The 27,032-nt window shown below is 37.7% G+C and overlaps 2 protein-coding genes across 3 annotated transcripts in view; both read left to right on the forward strand.

The window, feature by feature from the left end:
- The window catches only part of LOC149036626 (tetratricopeptide repeat protein 28-like), a 50,726-nt gene that overhangs the window by 2,879 nt on the left and 20,815 nt on the right, over positions 1–27,032 (forward strand). The gene's annotated exons all lie outside the window — the stretch shown is intronic.
- On the forward strand, positions 791–26,917 carry LOC113683002 (trafficking protein particle complex subunit 11). Its single transcript, XM_089189927.1, is given in 39 exon segments — positions 791–1,018; positions 2,132–2,301; positions 2,863–2,933; positions 3,406–3,520; positions 4,419–4,491; positions 5,163–5,189; positions 5,508–5,581; positions 6,162–6,258; positions 7,079–7,212; positions 7,779–7,839; positions 8,268–8,348; positions 9,069–9,156; positions 9,450–9,529; positions 11,044–11,122; positions 11,934–11,988; positions 12,885–12,965; positions 13,583–13,647; positions 14,153–14,214; positions 14,530–14,665; positions 14,973–15,045; positions 16,166–16,223; positions 16,773–16,907; positions 17,252–17,431; positions 17,737–17,888; positions 18,085–18,128; positions 18,487–18,584; positions 20,675–20,818; positions 21,236–21,301; positions 21,746–21,803; positions 22,361–22,407; positions 22,615–22,722; positions 23,217–23,225; positions 23,428–23,545; positions 24,219–24,330; positions 24,703–24,794; positions 26,089–26,222; positions 26,440–26,578; positions 26,581–26,606; positions 26,894–26,917. Coding segments are annotated over 39 exon segments (3,567 nt in total). The 5' UTR covers positions 791–817.

Raw genomic sequence — 27,032 nt, forward strand, 5'->3', positions numbered from 1 at the left:
AGAGGATTATGCAGTAATTCCAAAGACGCTAAAATAAAAGATGGCTTAAGAAAAATTTTAGACAATATCGTGAACGTTTGTTTTAACCAGGTTACAGAGTAAAACAGATAGCACTGTTGTTCATTGTTAAGGCGGCAAGGTGGTGGTATAAATGATGCAAGTGATAGGAGTGTCTGCTGCGGTCTACTGACGCGGATAGGAATGATTAATGCTTGCTTCCGCCGAAAACATCAACAAACGCTATGATCGCAAGAAAGTTGTTTTGTTTCTCAATGCGTTTCAGCGCATTTCTTTGATCGTTTCTCCTCAACCCATGTTACTTGATACTTGTCTTATAATCAAAAAAATTCTGGCGATGAAGTTCTGGTGATTAGTATGCTAACGTCGAATATTAGTTCCAGTATTAAATAGCAATCCAAGCCGCAACAGTTATAGCGTCAAAGATCATAACAAATTATGGGAGCCAAACGAGTTTTTCGTCCCTTCATTTGACGAAAATTACGTTAACTTCAACATAAAAACTTGAGGCATAAATAAGTGATCACATGCACGAAAAAAAGTTTGACCATGTCACGTGTTCTTGATAGGGTGTCCTTCTCATTTCCTTCATTAACAATTTCTAAGAGCGTTTAACATCACGCTAATTATTTTGAACGTTAAAACCTGAAATATTTGAAAGGAAGCGCCAGTGCCTGAAAGCACCAGAGATGTTGGTGAAATAACTTAATAATAAAGAATCTGCGTCTAATGAAGTCGATATTTCCGATCCAGTCACTACCGGTCAGCCGGCCAGGTTACATTTCTAGCCTAAACAATAATGGCGGCTGCCAGCGAGTTTCCGACAGAACTGGCGACCCGTCCTTTAGGCCTCACAGCCCTTATGGGACTTGATATTAATCAGAAACCTTTGCACAAAGCTATCTGGGAGTCTTTTTCTGTGAACAGGCATCCTGAGAGAGTTCCACTATCCTTCAGACTTCTACCAATTGATCACGAATTTCCCAAAGCAAAATCAAAGGTAAGCTTTCCTATCGCTTTTAAGTGTAGTTACTCTTAAATCCTTTGATTACGTGACATTCCTCTTATTTTGGTCACATTTAAGCTCTTTCAGTATAGTTTATTTAATATACTTTTCCCAATACATTTCCTAAGGTGCTGACGGGGAGAATTTGTTAAGCAATCAAGAACTGTAGTTGGTGATCATTTCCTATATTCTCATAACCTTAGCTTAATGTTTGATTCTGGGGTTGTATAGCAAAGAGAAATTAGATGCTAAAGGATTAAATGGACACTATTTTTGTACAGCAAGGGGTGTCTGCATAGGAAGCTGCCACTGTTTCATTTTTCTTATATAATTTTATAAAGAAAGTTCTACGAGTGATTTCCACAAAATCATTAAAAGAGTTTATCACAATTCAATCATACTCCTGGGTTTTTTCCCTAGGAAGCATTCTCTTGCTTCCTTGAGTTCTGACTTTCTTAAACCTTTCACTCCAAAGATTTCCTTAGTAATTCTCTGTACTGTCTGGTGTACAATTCTTAGGATGTTAGTTCAGAGAATCTGGAATTAGATTAACTAATAATCCTCTAATTTTTTTTTTCCTTTTTTCTCATTGCTTGTTTGCTTGATATTGCATTGAAATTTTAAAAGTATTAGTTCTGTCTCCATCACTCATGGGATTTGAAGTGTTAACCCTTTAACTCCTAAGATCTGATTGTTAATTCTCCCCTCCAGCTGCCACAAATTTCCTTGTAAATTAGTTATGAGAACTTGATGCTAGATCAAGATGAAAGCTTCTACCTGATAAATTTGAATATTCTCATTACCTGTTTGCTGAATAATGTTTGGATATCATAGGAAAAAGTTTCATGTTAATCACTTCTGGGAGTTAAAGGTTTAAGTGAACCTTTATCTTTGTTGGTGTGCATGGAGTCTCAGTAATATTTTCCATAAGTGAGGGCAGATACTGCCATTAGTGGGGTCACTACCATTGAAAATCTTTGCAGATAACCAATTAGTAATGTAAGACCTCTCACAGAAGCAGTAGGCCTCCTGTAACCAGTGTTACTGAGACCTCTGCTTATGCGAGTATATGCTGGCTTTTTATCACTGAGTCTTGTTTCCTTGTAGCGTTCTACCTATGAGTGGTACATACCAAAGGGTATCTTGAAGACAAAATGGATGCACAAACATCTTTATCTCTCTCCTGCTGTGGTGGTCATGTTTTATGAGTTGGATTGGGATGACGTTCAGTGGAAAGACAGGCAAACTGAATGTGCTTCAAAACTAGAAAGAGTCAGGTAATAACAGGAGAGTGAGAATTTTATCTTACCCCTCTATAACAGTGAACCTTAATCAGCACTAATGACATGACTGAAAATTATTAATAAGTATAATGACAATTGTAGTTTGATTTTTAGGCAAGAGGGTTCCATTGTATGTGTTGATTTTTATGACATTGTACAACTCAAAAACTTAATTCCGTGCTCTCTGACAGATAAACACACAGAATAATATGTAAATACTAACATGTAAATTTGAGCAGAAAACAATTGTTTAATTAACAAAAGAAAATGACTTTTGTCCAATCATCAGTTTAATTAACAATTCCTGTGATTTAGAGTGCAATTCAAATAACAACCATGAAATAAGTTTGTCATAACAACAGTAAGTGCTCCTGACACTCTGGAAACCTCCTTCTCTACCAAGTGACAATCAGATACTTGTAAGTTATAATAAGAACATTACAAAACTCATCAACTCATCAAATGCAAAAAAAAAAATACCCAGTACAATGAATAATTTTGGATTTTATAACTTCAATTCTACACATTTCAAGCAATCTTTTAATTTCTGAACAGGACCAGCCTTCAAGACCAGAACACTAAGGTTGCTGTGGTTCTTATCCAAAAGAATGCTCCTCTTCCTCCAGGTAAACATCAGTAAATACATAGAAGTCAAAAGATGATGTTATTAAGTAGAGAGTTTTAGATCCATGTTTAGTGTTTTCACTGCTAACATCAAACCACAAGTGACTGCCAGGTCTATCCTATAAATCTGCCAGAGGCATTATGATGTTATTTACATGTCATTTATTGAGCTAGGCATGGGCTGGAAAATGGAGAAAAACTGTGCCCAAGGTCTTGAGTATGGCCCAAGACTGGTGTCTGTAATCGAGGTCAAGGGCACAGTTTCTTCCCACATAGAAAAACATGATTGTAAAACTGTATTTTAACAAGCTGGACCAGTTACTGGGGTACAATTGGCCAATCAGAGTCAAGAATTTAAGATTCCAGCCTGTTGACATGCTTCAGAAAAAAATACATTATTTCATATTAGTTCCTGTATCCAAGGATTTGAGTACCCTTCATGGAGGAAATTTATGCTATTATAATGAATCACAGGTGATGATTTACAAGCACTAGAGAGGGCAGCAACACTGTGCAGTGCATGTGACCTGTCAGCCAAATCATTGTTTGTCCTTCCACATACAGATCACTTGATTGGCTACACAATTAGGTATTTGTACAAAATTTATCATTTTAGATTGATTTTGATGAGATTGGTTTTCATTGAGTTTGCAGTTGAATGTAAAAGCCAAACTTTTGTCAAATATAAGAAAAAATTTATTTAGTAAGAGTTTCATATTTTTTCTATTGTATTTATTCTAGCTGATCAAGAAAAGTTACAAAACAGGACACAATAAAGACTTAGTTAGTTAGAATTATTTGGAAAAAGTGACAGTGAAGTAGAAAGAAATTGAAAAGCTTTTACATGAGTAAGCCTCAGACTCTATTAACCCTTTAACTCAGTCTCAAGATTTCATTAGTAATTCTCTTTACTGTCTGCCATACAATTCATGTGATGTTTGTGTGGAGAATTTGGAATTGGATCAACCAATAATCCTCCACTGGATATTTTTTCTTTATTCTCATTACTTGTCTGCTTGATATTGTACTGATGTGTAAGGAGAAATTTTGTCTTGGTCACTAGTGGGACTTAAAGGGTTAAACTAACTTTAGACTTACTACAAGTTGTTTAGTTACTTACATGGGATGAGAATGTTTTAAAAATAAGGGAATATCTATCAGAAAATCAGATGTTATTAGCATTTATCAAGACTTTCCCAAGAGAGTTAACAGCCTCTCTATTGATTTGTGTTTTCATCTGATTAACCCTTTAATCCCTAAATTGATATTTTTCTTTATTCTCATCTCTAATCTAGTTGATATTGTATTGATATTGTAAGGAGAAATTCTGTCTTGGTCACTCATGGGAGTTAAACAGTTGAATGATCATACTACAAGTTATTGTAGTCATTCATGGGACATGAAATTCATGCAGCTTTAAAATAAAAAAGGAACAGGTTTGAAACTTATGAGATAAATATTTCTTCTTCTTCTTTTTTTTTTTTAAGGCTGGAGAATGCTTTTTATGATTTAGCACAAAGTTATTACCATGGAGAATGTAGGAGAGTTAAAGCCCACAAGGTGAGGTTGCAATTCTGGAAATTTAAGGGAGTAGGGAGAAGGTCAGGTTATTAAAATCTCAGCCAGGAGGAAGCAACAAGCCTGTATTTGCTTCATGTTGCAGAAACTAGGGAGATGCAGTGGCAAATGTAATAAACTGTGTCCACTGTTGAATGGTCCTTGTCTAAAATTTATTTTCAACTGTCACTGTCTACATCGTCTTGTACATAGATGATACGTAGATGGATGACACAGATTGAAGATGAGGCCACAGTCTCTGAGTGTCTTGAATTGAATTTTCAACTAGTCAGGAAAAGGGGAAAAGATAGCCCTCTGGTTAGCTTTTTGGACTCTTTTGGTTTAACTGCCTTAGTTCGACATAAATTCATGCTAAAGCCATTGGGTCTTTTAGTAGGACACTCCCCCTGTACTAAGTAAATTTCTCTTCTCAGATCAAGGACAGAAAAGTATCAGTAGCTAAAACTGTCTGTTGGAAAATGTGCCAAAATTCTGGGTCATATACAATCCTGTATAACTTGCCTGGTAGCGCAATGTAATGTTTTTATAGATTACCTTTTCACTAGCTAGAATTACCATCAAAATAATTTTGTTGTAGCACAAAAAGGAAAATTTTATCAATATACGGAATGAAGAGACACTTATTATGTTTTCATGCTCTTTATGATCATTAGGAATTTCTTAACAAAGGAACTCATCAGGTGAGAACTTTATTTTGCAAAAGTGATCTTTGTATGTCAATAATTTGATGTGATGGATTCTACTCAAACTACAGAACTACATTTAGTTAAAGGCTGAGGGAAAGAGTTACCAAGAATTGTAAGCAGAAAAAGCTTGTTGATGTCAGCTTTGAAGGGTGTTACTTTGAAATGTTTCTCATTCAGTGTCTTTTTTTTGCTACCCTCTTATATATATATTATTATTATATTCCACCAAAGACATCACTGACCACATTTTGCTTTGCAAATGGCCTCAACAATTCATAAATCTCTTATTTTGCTTCTCTACTGTTGTTGTAGCTATTGTTGGTGCGACACCAATTCAAGGTTGCCTTTTTCAATGAGCTAAGACAAGACCCTCACTCTGCTATCAAGTAAGTTCGTCAGTATTTATTTTTTTATTGATCTTACAATGACTGCAATTAGTTGGCCAAAAGGTAGATCTCAGTGTTTCCCTTTTTTTCGGTTAAGGGGTCAGGAAGGAAAAGGAACTTTCAGGGCTGTATTAGCCAACTTTCTGTTAAGAGACTTTTTTGAGAAAAGAAATTTAAAGAGGAAAAGTAGAAATGAAAATTTTGAAAAGGACACCTTGTGAGAATATTAAACAATATACTTTCAGCTGACGGCAATGCTTGTCTCTGAAATGATCAGCAATTAGTGTAGGATTTTCACAAGGTATCTCAAGGTTTAGAACTAGGACAGTGGAGGAGAAGGAGCAAAATTTTTTTTATGAAAGAAAATGACAGAGAGTTAAAAGTTGTTCTGCCTTGCCACATGACAGCCAAAGACAGTTTACAAAATTGGTAACTCCTGCCACAGATTTCTTCCCCCAATATTTTCAGTCTTCCTGCCATGGAGATCTCTCAACATAAACTCCCAAGTTAGTTACATTTGCATATTAACATACCAGACATCAGCTGATTGATGTAAGACTTTTTTAATTTTTAACCCCAGGCACTACAGGCAAGCATACAGTCTTCTTGGAGAAATCAAGACAACTGACATGAACATACTAGAGATCAAAGTTGTTGCTGGATTTATTAATTACAAGGTTTGTGTTTTTTCATATTTTAGAACTCTAATCAATATATATTTGGTGTATACCATTGTAATAATAGTTACATAAAAGTAATGATGTGAAGAAGACATTGTACATCTTGGATGAGTTAAAGACATGATCTCTTATCACGTAATTTTACATTTTTGGGATTATGTACTCCTTTTGTCAAATATGCAAGGTAAATTTTTCACCAGATACCTTAATTGTGCCATTAAATCAAAAGATCTCCATCTGTAATTCTAAGTCTGAGGTGTACAGTCAAGTCGCTCTTAAGTGGGCACTTTAGGGAGGTGGCCATTTAATAAGTTTATTTTAGAAAAATATAATCAGAAAGTTATGAGTGAACTATGGTACAGTTCTTATTTGGTATTTATTAATTCTTGAAAACAGTTTACCCACTTAACCATCCAATTTCATTTCAGAATGAAACTACATTATAGAAAGTGTCACTTACAACGTTGATGAAATATTCCTTATTTCTCTCTGATTTTATAACAAACCTGTCGGTGACTGCTTATGAGAAACACAGTACCAAAAATGTGTCCAACATTTTTTAATATGGTCACTTACAGGAGTGTTTTGGAAACAGTGACAAACAGAAACAAAATGGTTATTGGCAGAGTGGTCACAAAAAAACCAAATATCTTTGAAAACATTTGATGCTAAATTTAGATTCAGTGGAATTTAAATGTCCTATGGGACCAATATATCTGGTGATTTATATCCCTCCAACAACATAATTATATTACAGACTTTTGAGTTATCCTGACAACCAAACAGTATTAATCAATTTTTATTAATTGTCTCACAGATTTGCCGTCTAAGTTTCCAAGCATCAGCCCCATTAGATGCCATATCACAATTCAGAAAGCATGTGGATTTGTTTAAGGAAAAGGTTGGCTGCCCTGACTTAGCCTTTGAACACTCAGCCTGGCTCTCCAAACAGTGAGTATTTTTTCTGTTTAGCCTCCTCACTCTTAACTGGAAGGTCTGTATTCAGTTTGTTTTTTGGGCACTTACATATGTACAGCTAAAGTACCTCCCTCCACCCCAGAGTTGAAATAAGTATCGGCCAATTATGAAGGGAATTTGATAAAAATGCTGGGGGGTGGGGGCAGGGGGTAATCTACCAGACCTATATGTAGCATCAAATCCAGAGAGAGAACTTTTAGTCTCTTTATGCTACAGAAACCATGATTAGCTTTGATGTGGTGAGTCCTCTTTGGTTTGTGTTCTAGAAGATTTTTGCTTTCAAAGAAACCCAAGCTGTAACCAGGATCTAAAAACTCTTGTTTCTGAACAACATTAGATCAAGAACAGGTCAAGTTGAAGTGAAATTTTAAACTGAACTTTTCAACATAATGGAACCAAAGTGATGAAAAACAGGAGACTTTTAAATAATTTGTTAGTCAGTTCAATGATGAATAATTGTCAAAGTTAATACAACATGCTGTATGGTAGGGAATTATAGAGGCTTAATCAATAACAAACTATGTGAAAAATTAATACAGGTTCAGTTTATTTGGAGAACTGTTTGATGAAGCCATCAGGAATGGTTTAACCGCCTTACAGGTAACAATGTAGAAGATCTGTGTTGGCATATTGGGTTAATGAATGAAATATTTATTTATTAAATCTACAAACAACAATACATCTGTAAGAAGAGAAAGAAATTCTTACTAATTATGTTACTAAGTATTCTGAATTGGTATTTAGAATAAAGAAAAAATTGTCTCCCATTATGCTATATCTCTTATAATAATTGTATGCAATATAATGGAGTGTTTTTCTGTTTTAAAGGTACTTTTTTGTCATCTCTTAACAATCATGATGATCTTTTCTCCCCTAATTAAATTTTGGCTATAAACAGAGAGAGGCACCTTAATAAATAGGATTGATGTAAATGTGCCCAAACAAATCTGGTCTAGTGACTGATTAGAGTGTCCAAATCAGTCATACTCTCAGATTCTGGTAAAGACTTAACTGTTACTTTATCACAGACTCAACACCCAGGATTTTACTATCAACAAGCAGCAAACAATGCCATTGTCAGGAGACAGCTTTGCCAGGGCTTGTGTCATGTAAGTTTAATTATTATCATGCCAGAGGATTACTGAGAACGATCTGAAGAAACAGTGACAGACACAAACTCAAAGGAGCGATATTTTTCCTAATGAAAGTGACCATTTTTTTATCGTTAGTTGAAACTTACCAATAAAAATTTGAAGACTAGAACTGTCTGACTTAGGTAATTTTGAAGTACAAATTATTTCCAAAGACCTTTTCCTGGAGGGCCTTACCCAGATAAATTGGGCTACATACTTGTGCACATGGGTGGACATAGCTACAATGGAGGTCAAAGCTTGTTCGGACAGTTATCGAAAAGATATCCTATATCCAAACATATTACAAAAGGCCATCTTTTGCCAATTCAGCTGTGTACACAGAACTCCCTCCCTCTAACAATGTTGGTAAAGCCTAAGTTTAGGCACTACATCCTGGTAACGTTTACAAAGCACACAAAATTTGAAATTGTTTGGGGGAGGGGCAGGGAAGGTTTTGATATAAGTAATATTGCCTTAGACTTTAAACCACCCTTGTAGTGTGGGATAATGTTGAATGTAAACTAGTGGCAAGAAAGGGTCATAGATTCCCTTCAGAGTACACCTAACCAAAAACTAATTATCAACCACTCAAAAGGGTCATTTGTTTTCTGCATGTAATTAACTTTTATTGTTCATTGAATCTGATGAGTTACTTTTTAGTTAATACATTAGAATCTGTTATAAATTCATCTCTAGACTACCACTCCACTTACTATGAATCCCTTAGAAAATGCTGGAAATCTCGACTTCTATGGTCAGAGACTTTGGAGACAAGGTTTTCAAGGTAACTGCAAATATATAATTTTTTTCCTCTGGCAGTGTTTTTAAGAGTAAGTACAAAAGGTGTTGAGACACTCAGTAAGTTTCCTTTGCAAACCATGTACTGGTTGAAAAGCTCAGCGTTAGAATTTTGTTCCATTAGATGAGAGAAAACTTTTTGTGTATTAAAAACACTTTGTCAGAAAAAAAATTTTAAAACGTTTTTTTCGAGCTTATTTGAAACTTGATCTGTTGAGATGCAATACTTTCCTTTAATTTGTAGAACTGCTGGGTTCATTTGACTTAATATATTTGTAGGAACAGAACCACCAGATGCGGGAATAGAGAAGGCTGGAATTATAGCCTTGCAGTCCCAAGAAATCCAAGTGGACCATTCTGTAAGTGTACTGTATTGTTTGGCAGACTTTCATTTCAAGAAAATTAAGATCAGATAAATGTCAGTGAGAAATCATGGTGACAAATTAAGTTTAAATGCAAGGTTAATATGACTGTGAATATTTGGTTGTGCACAATTGCATCAATGAGCTTTCTAGCCAAACCAAAGCAATTATGAATTTGAAATCCCAATTGCCAGTATTACATAATACCTTGTTAGCAAATACTCTTACCATCAATCTCTTTATTTATGCTAACCTACTTTGTATATTTGGTTGAGGTACTTAGAATATTGGCTCCTTTTTAACTCGTGAATTGCGCGCATGCGCAAGAGCGAGTTATAGATATGATGTGGGGAATGACATTCGCTCGCTCGTTCGCTCGCTCGATTGGTCGATTCCTGTAAACTTTTTTTAGATTTTAGGCTTTTGAGTGCATTTGATAGTTTTTGGCGAGCAATAAACAGACGAAATGGCGACCTTTGCTGCTAAGAATAGTGGTGGGGTGAAAAAGAAGCCAATGATAATCTTAAAAGAGTTTTTTTTTTCGTTTTAGTTTCAACAAGCGGCGCCAGCGACTGGCAGGCATGCAAGGATTCGCACTGAAATAACAGAACAACCTTCGTTTTTCATAAAATTGTAATTTACAATCCTTGAACTTGAACACAATACGAAGATTCATTGAAAATATCCCTTACTGCGAAGCGCTCGGAGTTTACAGATGTTCAAAAGCTTCTTCTGTTATGGCGTGAGATTGAGGACAAAATTGATCGTTTTGTCGCGTGTGTTTTTCCTGTGTGAAGCAACAAAAGATACCGGCGACTAACTAAATAACAAGTTAACACGAAAATCAAATAACAACTAAACAAACAATTTTAGCTACCGATTTTCAGTGAATTTTTAAAGAACAATTTTCTTATAAGTTTCAAGACAATTTGAAGATTCAACATACATACAATGCGAAAGTTACACACCACAAAATTGATAAATAGGCCTGAAATGAAATTCTATCTTGTTGCCTAGCACGTGACTTAAATCTACCCAGGCGGAGATCCAAAATGACGGTGGCAGCCTTGGCTTAGTTATATCACTCAAAACTCGTTCCCGTTTGTCTCATTTGATAAAAAGGGAATCGTTAATGTTTTCATTAACTTAAAGACAGTATTGCCTTGAATTCCTTATATTTACAACGAAAGACAGTAAATTTCATTTTTCACCCACATTTACTTCCAACCTTTTCTTTTGAACCAGAAACAAAAATGATAGACGTTTAAAACACATGACATCATCCACCTTGTCAAATGTAATAGCATGATCATTTCAATTGTAATGCCTTCTTATCCCAACGTTACTTTGTTTCTTTGCTACATTAGCGAACACTGAACTACTGTTCGTACTCTAGATATGACAATAAACCACAAAATTCCCTTAACCAGATAACATTAAACATAGTCTAAAAAATCATGTGTCAATTCACGAGTTTGCTCACAGAGCACTTTGATTTTTTTCTCTCGCAGTGGGTTATCATTCCCCTTCTCAGTAGTGCAGTGGCTCAGTTTAAAAAGTACAAATCACTCAGGATGAAGAGATACCTGAGTAAGTTCTCTCTTTTTTCACTTTAACCCTTTAAACCCTAAGAGTGACCAGCATCAAATTTCTCCCTAAAATATCAGCCCTGAATCACATGTTAAGGTCATGAGAATAAAGGAAATGATCACCAACCAAAGAGGCTTTTGATTGGTGAACAAAATCTCCTTGTCAGCACCTTAGGAAATGTATAAAGAACAGTATGGAGAATATATAGACTGATTTTAGAGTGTAAAGGGTTAAGAACTTAGCAAGATGCAACTAAAAGCTTTTGTTTCTTCATGACAATGTACATGTAGTGCTTTTAAAAGTTTTTTTTATTAAATTTACGAAGCAGAGTGATATAGTGTACATAGTCGAGGTCTATTGGCTTTTCGTATCTAATTATCAATATGACAATAATATGCAATAAGAATACTTGATAAAACATATGGATACAACTGTACGTTGAATAGTAGTTACAATGATGATTAATATTGCATATGGATAACTGGGCAAGCTAATCATTTTCTACTGTATGCTCTGAAGTTCTTTCATGTTCACGTTAAAAGCGAGTCTTTTTTTGTTAATTCTGCAGTGGTTCAGATGGGTGAGGAGTATTACCAGGCCAGGGATTACAGTAAAGCTTTATTGTGAGTAAAGCAGTAGAGAAAGTTTCAGTTTAGAATCAGTAGTGGTCAAGTATTGTACCATAGGCAGACCAGGCAGACCAGGCCAGGGATTACAGTAAAGCTTTATTGTGAGTAAAGCAGTAGAGAAAGTTTCAGTTTAGAATCAGTAGTGGTCAAGTATTGTACCATAGGCAGACCAGGCAGACCAGTGGTTCAGATGGGTGAGGAGTATTACCACGCCAGGGATTACAGTAAAGCTTTATTGTGAGTGTAGCATAAGAGAATGTTTCAGTTTAGAATCAGTAGTGATCAAGTATTGTACCACAGGCAGACCAGGCAGACCAGTGGTTCAGATGGGTGAGGAGTATTACCAGGCCAGAGATTACAGTAAAGCTTTATTGTGAGTAAAGCAGTAGAGAAAGTTTCAGTTTAGAATCAGTAGTGGTCAAGTATTGTACCATAGGCAGACCAGGCAGACCACGCCAGGGATTACAGTAAAGCTTTATTGTGAGTAAAGCAGTAGAGAAAGTTTCAGTTTAGAATCAGTAGTGATCAAGTATTGTACCACAGGCAGACCAGGCAGACCAGTGGTTCAGATGGGTGAGGAGTATTACCAGGCCAGAGATTACAGTAAAGCTTTATTGTGAGTAAAGCAGTAGAGAAAGTTTCAGTTTAGAATCAGTAGTGGTCAAGTATTGTACCACAGGCAGACCAGGCAGACCAGTGGTTCAGATGGGTGAGGAGTATTACCAGGCCAGAGATTACAGTAAAGCTTTATTGTGAGTAAAGCAGTAGAGAAAGTTTCAGTTTAGAATCAGTAGTGGTCAAGTATTGTACCACAGGCAGGCCAGGCAGACCAGGCCAGGGATTACAGTAAAGCTTTATTGTGAGTAAAGCAGTAGAGAATGTTTCAGTTTAGAATCAGTAGTGATCAAGTATTGTACCACAGGCAGGCCAGGCCGTTTGAAGCGTCTTCCTACGAAATTACTTTTGGTCGGAGGCCGTTACGTGAAAGTAATTTCGTGAAAAGACGCTAACATACCACAAAATGAATTGATTAATATTCCATTTAACTTTATTGAGGAATTCAGGCCAAAATGTAATTTAGATATGCATTTTTTAGGGCTTTATTCATAACCCTCGTAGATTTCTTCTTTAAGGTTGTTGGGAAAAGTCACCTGGGATTACCGCAGAGAAAAATGGTGGTCACTTCTTATGTCAGTTTTAATCACATCACTGAGGTACTGTTGTTTTGTAGTAAGTGAGACAAGATTTGTACTCTCCAGCTCTTGTTTCTGAGAACTCAACATGTAAACATTTTCAGTTGAAATAATCTGAATTTACGTGGTCTTGCATTACCTTGCTTTGTGATTGGTCTTGAAAACACGCGCTACCCTCTCAACCAATCAGGTGTAAAATTGAAACCAATGGCGCCTTGGTAACGCGCGTTTTCCCGCGCTTCAGCCAGCTTACTTGTTTCCTCTTTAAGTTATCACTTGTGATATTTACCTTCACTGTGATTGGCTGTTGGGTTTACCTTGGTTGTGGTTGGCAACACGTTATTGAAAAGCCCTCAAGCGCGAGAATCAGGGATACTACGTCGATGTTGGTGGAAGTTTGGCTCATTTACGACACGGACACAGCCAACTCGGACGGACGGAATAATTCCACTTCTGTTCAGTTGGACTGCTACAATGCCAAAAATCAAATTTCGTCTTCGTGTTTAACGTCAAATTAATGCCAAGAGGTTGTTTATGAATAGCAATTTTGGTGTAAAACGTTCAAAACAGTTTTTCTCAACTTCAAGTTTTAGATTTATTTGTTCGTATATCTTTCGTCTTCTTAACTCTTGTTGCAGGTGTGCGTACTTGGTTGGCAATGTGGAGGAATATATCACCCTTTCGCTTGAATTGATGGGAAGATGTATCCTTGAAAATGCTGCCTATCATTTGAATAACTGACTGCAGTATTTTTTTCTTGATGAAGTGATTCTTTCAGTTAGAGTTATTTTCAATGCAAAGTGATGTGGGATTGCCTTGGTGTAACTTAGCTTCGTTATGTTATTGGTCAAGAAAACTCCCGCCATTTCTCAACCAATTAGATGCAAAACTAAAACCAACCACGACTTGGTCTTTCGCGTTTTCCCGCACTTCATGAGGGGTGCATGTTTTTCCTTTGAATTCCTATTGGTTCTTCATGCTAGTCACTTTTATGAGTTAAAGGGTTAAATTGATTTCCAAGTCAGGTGGAGAGGCTGAAAAGCGCCTTCAAAACGCAAGGTATTCTTGGGCAACCAACTAGTAAGGTTGCAAACCTGTGAAGATTTTGCCCGAGTCAAATTTACTGCGGTGTAATACGTTAAGAAAACATCTTACCCAACATTTGTTATTGTATTAGTGGTAAAGTCCTTGATTCAAGAAAACATCAGATGTTGAAAATTCACCTGAAGAGAAAACAAGATGTCAAACTAATCTTATTCACGTCATGTCGGTAAGGACTTACTGCCAATGGTCGTTTAAAGAGGATTTATGGAGGAACTTTTATTGTAGAATGAGTTTACGCTGAGTCTTTCTGTTTTTGTCATCTACGACCCTGACACTGGTGATTTAGACATAGAAAGCACGCGCGCGGCTGAACGCGAGTTAAACACGCGGGAAAGAGAGTTTCCTTGCCCGCATGGTTAGTCTTTCGCGCGTGGATCACTCGATTTTCGTCGAGCGCTTACTACAGGACAAGCATGTTACGAAAGACAACTGAATTTTTATCACTGTATCATTTCTTATTTTTTATTGGAATTACAAACAGAATGAATGTCCTGAGCCCGAGCCAGGCTGTGACTTTGAAGCAGTGGAAGAAGCTAAAGAGCTGTGGAAAACACTTAAAGTGACACCACAGGCGCCCCAAGTATTTACCATACAGATGGAACAAATAGCACCATTTGGTTAGAAAATGTCTACTCTATTGTGTATTTTTTCTCTTTGCGCTGATATCAATTTACAGTTCACAGAGGCGGAAACTGAATTTAGCTGTAGAAACTCCTAAATTCAATTTCCAAATACAGCAACTAAAATCTTGTAGGATAGAAAAAAACTCTTCTTAAATACCCTTTGAAACCAAGGCTTGATAAGGTGACTGGTAAAATTTTTAAGTTCAAAATATTAATGAATGAATGAATTTTTTCTATTTGTCTTAAGGAGCGTGTGATATTTTAATATTTTCTGTTGTTTTCAATTTTGTTCTTTCTTCAGTGGAATGCAAGGCAGTCTTTGATTCAGTCTCAACAACAGCAGATTCTACCATCCTTCTTCAAATCTACTTGAGGTTTGTAATGTCTTCTTAAAGTCGCTTAATCCAAAACAGCTTTCACCCTTAACTTTCAAGCTCTTATTAATTCTCCAAACCAATGACAGATTTTTCTTTTGATGGCGAGTCATGAGAATTTCGTTTTATACGTGACAAACAGATTCCATGATGCCGTGTGTCTGTTCATTAACAGATCACAGACGACGTCAAAATGTTGGAAATAACAAAAAAGTGACACATTGTGACATCTGCATTGAAATTATTTAGCTCTTTTATGCTAATGTAACGATTCGGTGATTCTTTGTGAGCGTTATGAAGCACGTGATCTGACCCCAAACCTCTCTGATTTTCACTCTGCTGCTACTGTCGCGCTTTATCTCGTTTTACCCACTAAACGCTTGGAAAAGGCTAACTTCGTGCTTGCTCTACAGAAAAGCTTTTCCTACGCATAGGACTAGACAGGTAATCATGCAAGGAGGATGTGGTGTTATATTTGAAAAACAGATTCCATGATGCCGTACGTCTTTTCCATAATAGATCACAGACGACCTCAAAATGTTGGAAAGAACCAAAAAGTGATGCATTCTGATGTCATCTGTGATTTATTATTAAACAGACGCACCGTAACATGTCGTCATTTTCTTGAATATCCCTTGATGGATCATTTTCTTGACTCTCGTAAACTGTCTGTTTTACAAATCATTAAAGTATGGAGAATTTCTGATTACTCGTGGGAAGAATATGGTTAAGAGGAAGCTTTTAAGAGACCACAACCTTGGTTCAAAACTGTTAGCACTGAAGTTATTTAGCTCTATTATGCATGGTGACGATTCGGTGATTCTTTGAGAGCGCTTTTTGATTGAGTGTTGTAAAGCAACCTAAAATAACCACAACGCTCACTCAGGACAAAGGAAAATATCACGAGAAGCTTATAAAAACTCAGCGTACAAACAAACTGCCATTAAGCGCGGGAAAAGGCGGGAGATTGGTCGAGAGAGTGGGTCCACTTTTCAAGACCGATCTTTGACCGTAACGAAGAAAAACTGATGTAGTCCCGGATTACCATTGACAATCAGTTGAAAGTTGTTCTAAGTAAAGGTCTAAACACTTGTTATTGTTGTGTGTTGTTATATTTCAGGGTTTCTTGCCCATTTCCCATCCGATTCTCGAAGATTGCCGTTTTCTTTAGCAATCAAGTAAGTTAAAATATTCCTATATACGTTAGGCTAGTGTTACTTTGTTTCGCCAAAATATGAAAGCACAGTTTAGTCTCGCGCTTACAATAGCAAGGTAACTACCACAGCTAACCGGAACGAAGGTCGACCATAAAATGCACCAAGGAGAACTAAAATCAAACAACTGTGTGCAACAGTAAGTGTAGGAAAACGCGGATAATAAAAGCACGATTGGTTTGGTTTTGCATATGGCGTTGAGCTGATGTCTCATTGTCTATGATCTTGAAGGCGTCAAAAGTGAAATGTAATCATTTGTGGTCACTTCGGGTGTGGATCACAATGTTTCGACTGCATACTGCCAGTCTTCTTCGGGCGATGAGGTCGATCGAGTACACGTCACTAATATGCTCTTGTGCTCAGCTGTGATTGGAATTTCACAGCTGTGATTGAATGCTTGGAACATGCTAATTTCGTGTCTGCTTGCCTGTAGTCATGTCATGACACTCTGGATGCTAATTTGGTTGCATTTTCTACTGGCCTGACTCAATTTTCTTTTATCTTTTATCTTAGTTTTATAACCAACAGTGTGTTGTGGAGACTGGGTCCGCTCAAGGGGAGGGTGGATTGTATCTTCTTCCAGCAAAGACCAAAGTCATACCATTTCAACTAGTGCCCCAGCCTGAGGATGTTGGAAAACTAGTTCAGGTAAAAAAATACTGAAATACTTCGCCATACGAGTCTTTGCATTTATCAATAATTTATTCGTATGAAATGATAAAAGCTAATGGTCTTTTACTAGGAGCTATGTTTAGAGTATTGCTGCCAGTCCAAAGTAAGATTGCCCCCCTCCCCCCGCTTCCCGCACTTTATCATTCCTAGGTGTAGAGTAAAGAATTTTTGCCCAGGAACATTACTCAGTGATCCCAACTCAGGGCTCAAACCCAGATCTCTCGGTAGTGTCACCGGCAAAGTTTGACAGAAAACTTTTTCCGGAGGAGACTGCTTTAAAAGAGACTTCAGATTTAAGCTTTCTTCGTTGTGGTTCCTAGGTCACCTCCGTTGCTCTGGAGTTGGGGTCCCGTGAGTCTCGGTGTGCTGTACTGGTGTAGAGTGGCTGGGGAGGGGAGACTGGTAACCAAAGCCTCCCCTTTGTGTCATACGGTTTAAAATCCGCTAGCAAGGAGGATCAGTTTGACTGGGATGAGTTGAAGGTCATCTCGAAAAATTAAGTAAGTCATGCTTGTTTTCCATTGAATCTTTAGCTACGGAGTGGAGTAAATATTAACAATTATTAACAGACATAGAGGTGAATTGTTATTTCAGTTTGTACCACACAAACTGAATAACTAGTGGTCCAAAACATTTTTAACGTATCTACCTCCTACTTAGCCAATCAGTGCGCGCAAAGAACGGTATCCACTTGAATGATAATTGCTTACAGGCTTGAATCACATGGCACTGAGAGTTCTTCGGAAAGTAATTAGTCAAATGAAAATTACGACCCCAACAAGGTGGAATTTATTGTTGATGTCAGTTCCCTTCGCGAACTCTTTACGCCAGAATTGAACCGCGCAAGCCTGAAGTTAATATCACACTGAAGCATGAACGACCCGCCCTCATAAACGAGCTTTATGAACTTCAGCTGGTTGTTGAGAGCTTGGAAGATACACCGCTGAGAGACCTCAGGTATGCCTTTTCAGTGTGTTTTTATCTAAGTGTTAAAAAAGAACGTGAACCATTTCTCTCCTCTCCTACCGTCTATTTTTTATCTGAAAGTAATGCAACATGTCTTTGCCTTTCTCACATTTTCGTGCTTTTGTCGGTTTTCGTGAACCTAACTCCTCTTTCAAGCGTCACAACAATAATATGTGCCTTTTTTTAGAGCATGGCTTGGATTTCAGGATGAGCAGGAATCTCCCGAAAGAGGTGAGTTTTTTAAAACAACAACGTCTTCCCGAATATTATATTCTGATATGTCAGTGAGGATATTCAATCTGGGAGAGCCTGGGTATTTTCCTTTCGTTGGAAGATTAGAGCGTTAAAGCGCTTTTTGCTTGAGCGTCGTAAAGCAAAACCACAGGAATCATAACAGCCAATCAGAAGAAAGGAAAATAACTTTAAGAGCCAATTAGAGTTCAAGGTAAAACCGAAGTTTTACATCTGATTGGTGGAGAGAGTGGCGCTAGTTTTCTGGACCAATCACACAGCGAAGTTAGGCAAAAATTTAATTTTTGTTGATGTGTTTTCGTTCAAAATGTCAAGTTTCTGTTAATTGTATTTCCAGGCGCTTTGATATACTCAGAAGTACTCGCAGCAGATCAGGCTGAGAGAGATGCAACGAACTTTTTGGAATTTACTGTGGATGGAAAGACTGATAAGGTATGAGAGGTTGTATGAAGGATGATACATAGGCGTGCATGGCTACGAATTTTATCTTCGACCCTTGCGTCTCTACCTTTAACCAAGAAGCTATGCATTTCAGAGTGAAATTTGATTTGCGACACGTGAGATTTGTGTACAGAAAACTTTGATGGTGGTGGTGAATTTATTGTTTTTGGGAACCTCATGACACACGCTGAATTTTTATCCTTTTAGACGTTTTGGTGTGTAGTATGGCTGTGTTTTTTACGATGTTGCCGTATTTTGACAACCGATTCAAATTTGAAACCAACCAATGAAAATACTCAGTGATACTATACACCAAAACTTCTAATAAGTTATTCGTTATCCAACTGATTTATTTATACGAAAATGTCGTCCCTTCTTTTCTCCAATAAACCAACTCACGCAAAGCATAGCCAACCTGTCAAAAAGGTTTTTTTTTTTTATCTTTTTTATTCTATTTACAAAACATGACGCCAACGACATCGCTGATCCTAGCAGTATGCAGGACGCGTGTCATATATGAGCTTCGTAAAGGGAATTGCTTACCATAGAGTCTCTGTGGCTCAGTGATAAAGCATCGAAGCGCGGAATCCGAAGGTTGGAGGTTTGATTCCTCATGGGGAATGTTTTTTTTTCTCACGCTCGAGACGAGACAAAAAACAACCTTCTCTTTTTAACTCGTGAATTGCGCGCATGCGCAAGAGCGAGTTATAGATACGATGTGGGGAATAGCATTCGCTCGCTCGCTCGCTCGCTCGATTGGTCGATTCCTGTAAACTTTTTTAGATTTTGGGCTTTTGAGTACATTTGATAGTTTTTGGCGAGCAATAAACAGACGAAATGGCGACCTTTGTTGCTAAGAATAGTGGTGGGGTGAAAAAGAAGCCAATGATAATCTTAAAAGAGTTTTTTTTTTCGTTTTAGTTTCAACAAGCGGCGCCAGCGACTGGCAAGCATTCAAGGATTCACACTGAAATAACAACAACCTTCGTTTTTCATAAAATTGTAATTTACAATCCTTGAACTTGAAAACAATCCGAAGATTCATTGAAAATATCACTTACTGCGAAGCGCTCGGAGTTTACAGATGTTCAAAAGCTTTTTCTGTTATAGCGTGAGATTGAGGACAAAATTGATCATTACGTTTCGTCGCGTGTGTTTTTCCTGTGTGAAGCAACAAAAGATGCCGGCGACTGACTAAATAACAAGTTAACACGAAAATCAAATAACACTTAGACAAACAATTTTAGCTACCGATTTTCAGTGAATTTTTAAAGAACAATTTTCTTGTAAGTTTCAAGACAATTTGAAGATTCAACATACATACAACGTACTAAAATGCGAAAGTTACACACCACAAAATTGATAAATAGGCCTGAAATGAAATTCTATCTTGTTATTGATTATACGTTGCCTAGCACGTGACTTAAATCTACCCAGGCGGAGATCCAAAATGACGGTGGCAGGCTTGGCTTAGTTATATCACTCAAAACTCGTTCCCGTTTGTCTCATTTGATAAAGAGGGAATCGTTAATGTTTTCATTAAGACAGTATTGCCTTGATTTTCTAATATTTACAACGAAAGACAGTAAATTTCACTTTTCACCCACATTTACTTCCAACCTTTTCTTTTGAACCAGAAACAAAAATGATAGACGTTTAAAACACATGACATCATCCACCTTGTTAAATGTAATAGCATGATCATTTCAATTGTAATGCCTTCTTGTCCCAACGTTACTTTGTTTCTTTGCTACATTAGCGAACACTGAACTACTGCTCGTACTCTAGATGACAATCAACCACAAAATTCCCTAAACCAGATAACATTAAACATAATCTCAAAAATCATGTGTCAATTCACGAGTTTGCTCACAGAGCACTTTGATTCTTTACAGGTCTTAAAAATAACCATCTTTTTACTCTATTTACAAGGTTTTTTTTGCAGTACAAAGTAACCAACTGTCGAAATAACCGTACAATATCGAGGGTAATTTGTACTCGTTGCGCGCGTTATTTCTTTTTGATATTCTATGTAGTGCTGTGGGATAAAAAACGTACCTTTACTTCGTTTGTCTGGTGTGCAGGAAAATAAGGCTTTAACGCTAATAAACCACCCTAATTCACGTCTGGCTTATTGTCAATGTGTCCCTTTCGTCTTTTCTCTCTATATCGAGAGGTCGTACTTCGTCAAATGCTCTTAAGTAGGATCGCGGACTGTAACAGCAAAGGTATAATACTTAAGTAAGCTATAATTGTACCTTTAATCACAATTCTTTGGGCGTCTATTTAGAGACCTCAAGTCAAATTGTCGTGCAATAGGTAGCCTGCAGAAGAGGCGTTTTTAAGGCGAACGAGGATTAGAGAAAGGGGAGGAGTGCCTTATTTTTCCCCGCCTTTCCCTCGTACGTCACTTCCGCTTGCCTCCGTTCGCCCTATTGTGCATGTTCTGCGGGCTATGCGTTTTCGTTCTGTACGTAGTTAATAGATCTCTATACAATACCTTTAGATACGTAATATTTTTGTATGTTCTTACTCTCTTGGGATCGAGTTTCAAGTTAAGATATCTTGCATTCTTTGAAAAGATTCCTATCAATGCTTAATCATCCTAATCATTTGCTTATTTTTTTATTTATTTTTTTATGCAGATTATCTATACTGTAGATGTCCAAGTTGAACCAAATTCTTCGCCAGTCACCTGTACCTGTGCCAAGGTGAGATCACTCTTATGTGTCTTAAAAGTAAAAGTAAAACTACCTCTCAGTATTTCCACATTTAATTTTAATTCTCGTTCGCTTTGTAATGTAGTTGCACTTGTGAATGTGAGTTGCACTTGTAACATGGAGCGCTTTTCGGTTGACTGTCATAAAACCAAAACCAAAGCAATCACAACGGCTAATCAGAAGAAAGGAAAATAACTGAAAGAGCCAATGAGAACTCAAAAGAAAAACAACAATACCCAAAGGGCGGGAAAACGTGGCTTTAGTATTGCATCTGATTGGTTTAGAAAGTGGCGCGAGTTTTCTGGACCAATGATAGAACGCAAGTAATCTCAGATTTCTTTCGACACGCAATTAAAAAATCCTCTACCTGGTGAATACAAAATCACGACGACTTTTTGCTTTCTTCTTTCTCTACTGTCCTGATTTATACCTTAGGAGGAAAGTGTTGTTATCAAGACTGTTATGCCATTTGAAATCTCTTTGTCTCTGACAGGTAAGGGAAAATAGGCAATATTTTTTACGAAGTAATTTTACGTCTCTTGGAATCGATCAAACTTGCGTTTTTGGCTATGTTAGCAAACTTGCTCTCGCTCTTGTCTCAAATTTTTTTATTACATTGAAAGTTATGGCATAAATTAATGCATCTATAAATCCGTCAAAAATTTTTGATCGCTGCATAACTCTACGAATATAAACCTGGTCTGGTGCATCAAGAAACACTTTCTGACTAACACGCATCTGAATGAGGGTGCTGTGGTTTGAATTGATGATTAGCGCTAAGTTTTCTTTTACCACGCGATGAAAATTCAATTGTAAGGTTCCTATACAAAGTAACGCAGTGTCTAGGCTAGTAAATGGGGACCTCAGGCAGTCAGGAAGGCAACGCCGCAGTAAACGATGGTTTAAAAATGAATTTATAATTTCGCGAATAGCTGAATGCGCTTACTGCTTCTTGTAGCGCCACACGTCAACCACAGCTTAACGTATGGAAGCAGCGTTGAGTTCCAAACGGGCGCTTAGATAGTTTGCCATCGGGGTTTCCGTTCACAGACCACACAAATTTGGTTGATTTCAAGTTGTTGTTTTGCAAAAAACGGGTAAGAAATGTACAAAGTTTTGAAATGCACGTTCCGATCAATTGTTCTGAAAATTAGATATTTTGTTTTGTCATGCCCTCGTTGTCGTCGTCGTGGTTTGCTTTTGTTTTGTTTTGTTTGTTTGTTTTTTTTTTTTATGAGGGGGGTGGGGGGTGTAAACCAAAGCAATGTAATGAGTTCAAATCATTGATTTGCGTTCATTCTCAGTTGGAGATACTGGATCAGCTGTTCGAAGAAGAACCATTCCTCTTATTAGCTGGCATCAAATGCACCTCACCTTGGCCTGTTACCATGGTCACCACTACATTGAATATGGTGAGTTTACAAACAATTTATGTTGGTAAAAACTTGATTTGTCTTCCTTTAGAAAATATAGTCGTGAAGATAAGTTAATGGAGCAGGAGAGCAAGTGCTGCAAGATATTGGGTGCGGTGGGGTGGGTCGGAGCGAAATCTCCGATTAAGTGGAAGAGTGAATCTCTGGGTTCACTTAGTATCCCCTCCCCCGAGTCAAGCTGGGAATGTATATATACTACAGCTTTCGTGCGTGTGCCGTAACCGCGCGAAAATAATATGTCATGAATTATTTTTCAACCTTTGGATAAGATGACATGTCTCGAATTGATCTTCTCAAACTTACTGCAATTTAACTCTTTGAAGAAAAAGTAGCCTGAGAAATTCAGGTTTTATCGAGGATTGACAAGGAAGCTATATCTTCTTGAGAATAGTCGGTTCCTACTTTCAACTGTGCTTCGAATTAGAAGCAGAAATTTTGGAGAACTGTTTGTTTGTTTGTTTGTTTGATATTAGTCTCCAGAAGTGAATAGGAAGTAAGGAATACATGTCTGTGTATTACGAGAATAACCGATCGGAATTAGTTAAAGATGCGTCTCCTTGCATTGCTGTCCCCAAAAAAACTGTGAGATTCTCGTCGTTAGAGTGGATTAGGCTTCTTTATAACTAATCGCCGAACGTTTGGGGAAACTAGAAAAGGTTGAGCGTTTTTTTGGACCTATTGAAGGAGGGGGGAATCAGCAGGGGAAGACAAGGGAATTTTCCTGAGGAGCTTCAAGGCTTTCAAGGCCCCCTCCTCATACTAGACAAGGTTGAGCGATTTTGTAGATCAATGGAGAGAGGGGGTGGGGGGGGGGGGAATCTGCATGGGAATACGAGGAGAATTTTGTTAAGGTGTTTTCAAGGCCCCTCCTAATTAAAAACATACAAGACAAGGTTGAGCGATTTTGTAGACCAATGGAGAGAGGGGAGGGGATCTGCATGGGAATACGAGGAGAATTTTGTTAAGGTGTTTTCAAGGCCCCTCCTAATTAAAAACATACAAGACAAGGTTGAGCGATTTTGTAGACCAATGGAGAGAGGGGGGGGGGTCTTCATGGGAATACGAGGAGAATTTTGCTGAGGCGTTTTCAAGGCCCCTCTTGATTAAAGACATACTAGACAAAGTTGAGCGATTTTGTTGACCAATGGAGAGAGGGGGGGGGGGAATCTGCACGGGAATACGAGGAGAATTTTGTTGAGGGGTTTTCAAGGCTCCTCTTCGTTAAAAACATACCAGGAGAGGTTGAGCGATTTTTTAGACCAATGTAGGAAGAGTGTAAGAATTTGCATGGGAATACGAGGTGTATTTTGTTGAGGAGTTTTCAAGGCCCCTTTTCATATGAACATACAGCTTTGCGTTATGTGTCCTTATATGCAAATTGTAGGTGCAAGATTTCTTGTGAAAAACTGACAATTATTCCCGACGTGCTTGCTGTTTTCTTTTTCTCCTTCTAACGTCATGTGTGGTGGTCCCAGTCTCTTTGCAACAGGGTGAAAGTGCGTCGGAATGCTACTGCTTAGCTGTTAAAGAGGGTGTCAGTAAACTGAAGGTCGTGAACATTGGAAGTCTTACCCTCCAGTGGAGACGGTAAGTTCGTGGTTAACTCGAGGGAGTCTAAGATAAGTGAGATAGTTGAAGCAATTTTCAATTGAGTACCGATTGTAATACCAAACTGCATTCAAAATTTGGTCTTGCCTTCCTTTGCTTTGTGATTGGAGTAGGAAAGTTGCACAACTCTCTCTCTCTGTCAACCAATCATGAAATGCAAAGTTTAAACCAGTGGCGACTTGGCCATCCGCGTTTTCCCGCGCTTCAGGCAGTTTGCTTGATTTTTCTTGTGGTTTTTGCCAACACTCAGTGGACCCACTGATGCCTTTTCAACTGAACCTTATTTAGGGGAATATATAGAAGTCCTTTCGTTTCTTGATTTAATCATTTTACATTGTTTTAATTCTTTAGAACTTCTGCGGCTGATAAGTTTCCAGTTGTGGTCACAGAGCTCACTTTCCCTTCTGTAACAGTAGAGAGTGTTCCTTTTGCGATACAGGCAGGTGCGTTTCCAGCAAGGTTAATCATACGGCAATATGCCAAGCGTCAAAATCAAACTATACTGGAAAAGGTTTATTCGTGCTTCTCCACCTTTGTGCAGGCAAAGTCGTCCAGATGTGAGTTTATGCTTCAACTACAAGTTCAGTAGTGTTCTTAGCTGCGAGGATCTCTTAAATTCGTTTCTTCACCGCAGTGCAAATGTATGAATTTCATATATCTAAAATCATTATTCATCACTTGGATGGTTAATTTGGACCCAACATATTGACCAGCTCCCAGTTGGCTTGTTAACTCAGTTGGTAGAGCGCTGCACTGGTATTGCAGAGGTCATGGGTTCAAATCCCGTACGGGCTTGAAATTTTTTTCAGGTCCTATTTTCAACTACTATTTCAGTAGTGTTGTTAGCTGCGAGGATCTCTTAAATTCGTCCAAATGTGTTACAACTATCAGTCTTACAGTCAATTTGGTGAAATTCCGGGCCAATTGGCATAAACACGATAAAGTCGATAAGGTTGTGCGAAAGCACTCTTACTGCGCGTTTTACAGGGTTTCAAATTGTTCAAGAGATGAGAAACCTCACACGCACTGGGAAAAGCCACTCATAAGAAAACGTGGTTAAACTCAGTGTTAATAAATGTATAGATGGGGTACGTTTTTAAACATAATTTGGTGCTACGTCAGTGGGGGTATTGAACAATAGTCATGTTTTATTAACAAAGTTAGTAAAAGAAATTGGTCCCTGTAAAGAGTTTCTCAAGCGGACCTCTCGAGCGTCAGCCCTACGTCGATACTTCAGTTGTAGAAATCCTTTACGGTGGCCAATTTACATTATCACTTCAGTTGATAAAACCAAATTATCTTTGAATATATGTATTTGTTAATGAATAGAAAGGGAAAGACGGTAAATTTAAAGCTCCGTAATAAAGTAAAGAAAGATATTTTTTCTTCGTCATACAAGCGTGGGACAAGGAAAAAGTAAAGCTTGCCATTCGAGAGCGGAAGTCGAAATTCTGGGGCTCTAATCCTCATGGAGGCACGACCTCGTTACAAGACCAAAGAAAAAAATTTATATATTGTACCTGGTAATTTAGTGTTAACAACTAGGTTAAAAACGTAAATTAGCCATCGTAAAGGGTAAAAGCTAGCTTTTTTACCCTTTACGTTGGCTAATTTACGTTTTCAACCCAGTTGTTAACACTAAATTACCTGCTATACTCTCCCACCGACGCAGCACCACAGTTTCTTTAGAAACTTACCCCTTTATTCATTTGTTATTTATTGTACCGTTTTTTTCAGATTTGCCTGCATACGGCTGTGTACAGAGCCCACTTTTCGTAAGCTATCTCGTCCGCAATAGAACGCTTCAATGTCAGGAAGTCGAAGTCACAGTGGAGCCAAGTGACGCCTTTATGTATTCAGGTCATAAACAGGTTAGTTCAGCTTACTTGCTACACGTAAAACTTGTCTCATGCGAGGGGGTTTGGTGAAATAATATAATTGAAGAAATATATCATTGGCTACTGCGCTGTGATTGGCTACTCAAACTCCCAATATCCTTTGCTATTTATCTACGAGAAACGCGGGCGGAATTCGCCAGAAGCCAACGCAACTTTGGTGAATAGTTGTTAACTATGAATTTCATCTCAGATTCAATTTCGTCTGCGGCCAACTGGCGATCACAGGCTCAAGTTCAGTTTGTACCCTCTTTACGGGGGCTTTTTGACTCTTCCCAAGCTGCATTTCAAACTGCCTCGCTTTCAGGTTAGCTGAGATGAACATGCGCAGAAATTATTCCGACCAATGTTTTTATAAAGGTAAGAAACTTTTTTTATGTCCAAAACGTGAAAAAATGCAAATATTTTGCAACGCGTTGGCAGAACATCGGATAACGGTCAACTTGGTTTGTTATATTTGTTAACACAATTATCGTTTTAATTCGGTTCACTAAACTAATTATAAATTATTCAAGTTTTTGATTACCGTAACGTTAATGATTCTAATCGCCACACTGGCTTCTCGCTGAAAGGCTGTATCCTTTAACCCTTTCACTCCCAAGATATTTTTATTAACTCTCCTTACTGTCTGTCTTACGATTCTTTAGATGTTAGTTCGGAGAATTTGTTGATGGATCAACTGATATTCCCCTAGTTGATTTTTTTTTATTCTCATAACTTGTCTGCTTTATATTGTTTTGATATTGTAAGGAGAAATTCTGTCTTTAGTCACTTATGAGGACTTCC

The sequence above is a fragment of the Pocillopora damicornis genome, chromosome 12, assembly GCF_964200805.1.
Source record: "Pocillopora damicornis chromosome 12, jaPocDami1.2, whole genome shotgun sequence".
NCBI lineage: Eukaryota > Metazoa > Cnidaria > Anthozoa > Scleractinia > Pocilloporidae > Pocillopora > Pocillopora damicornis.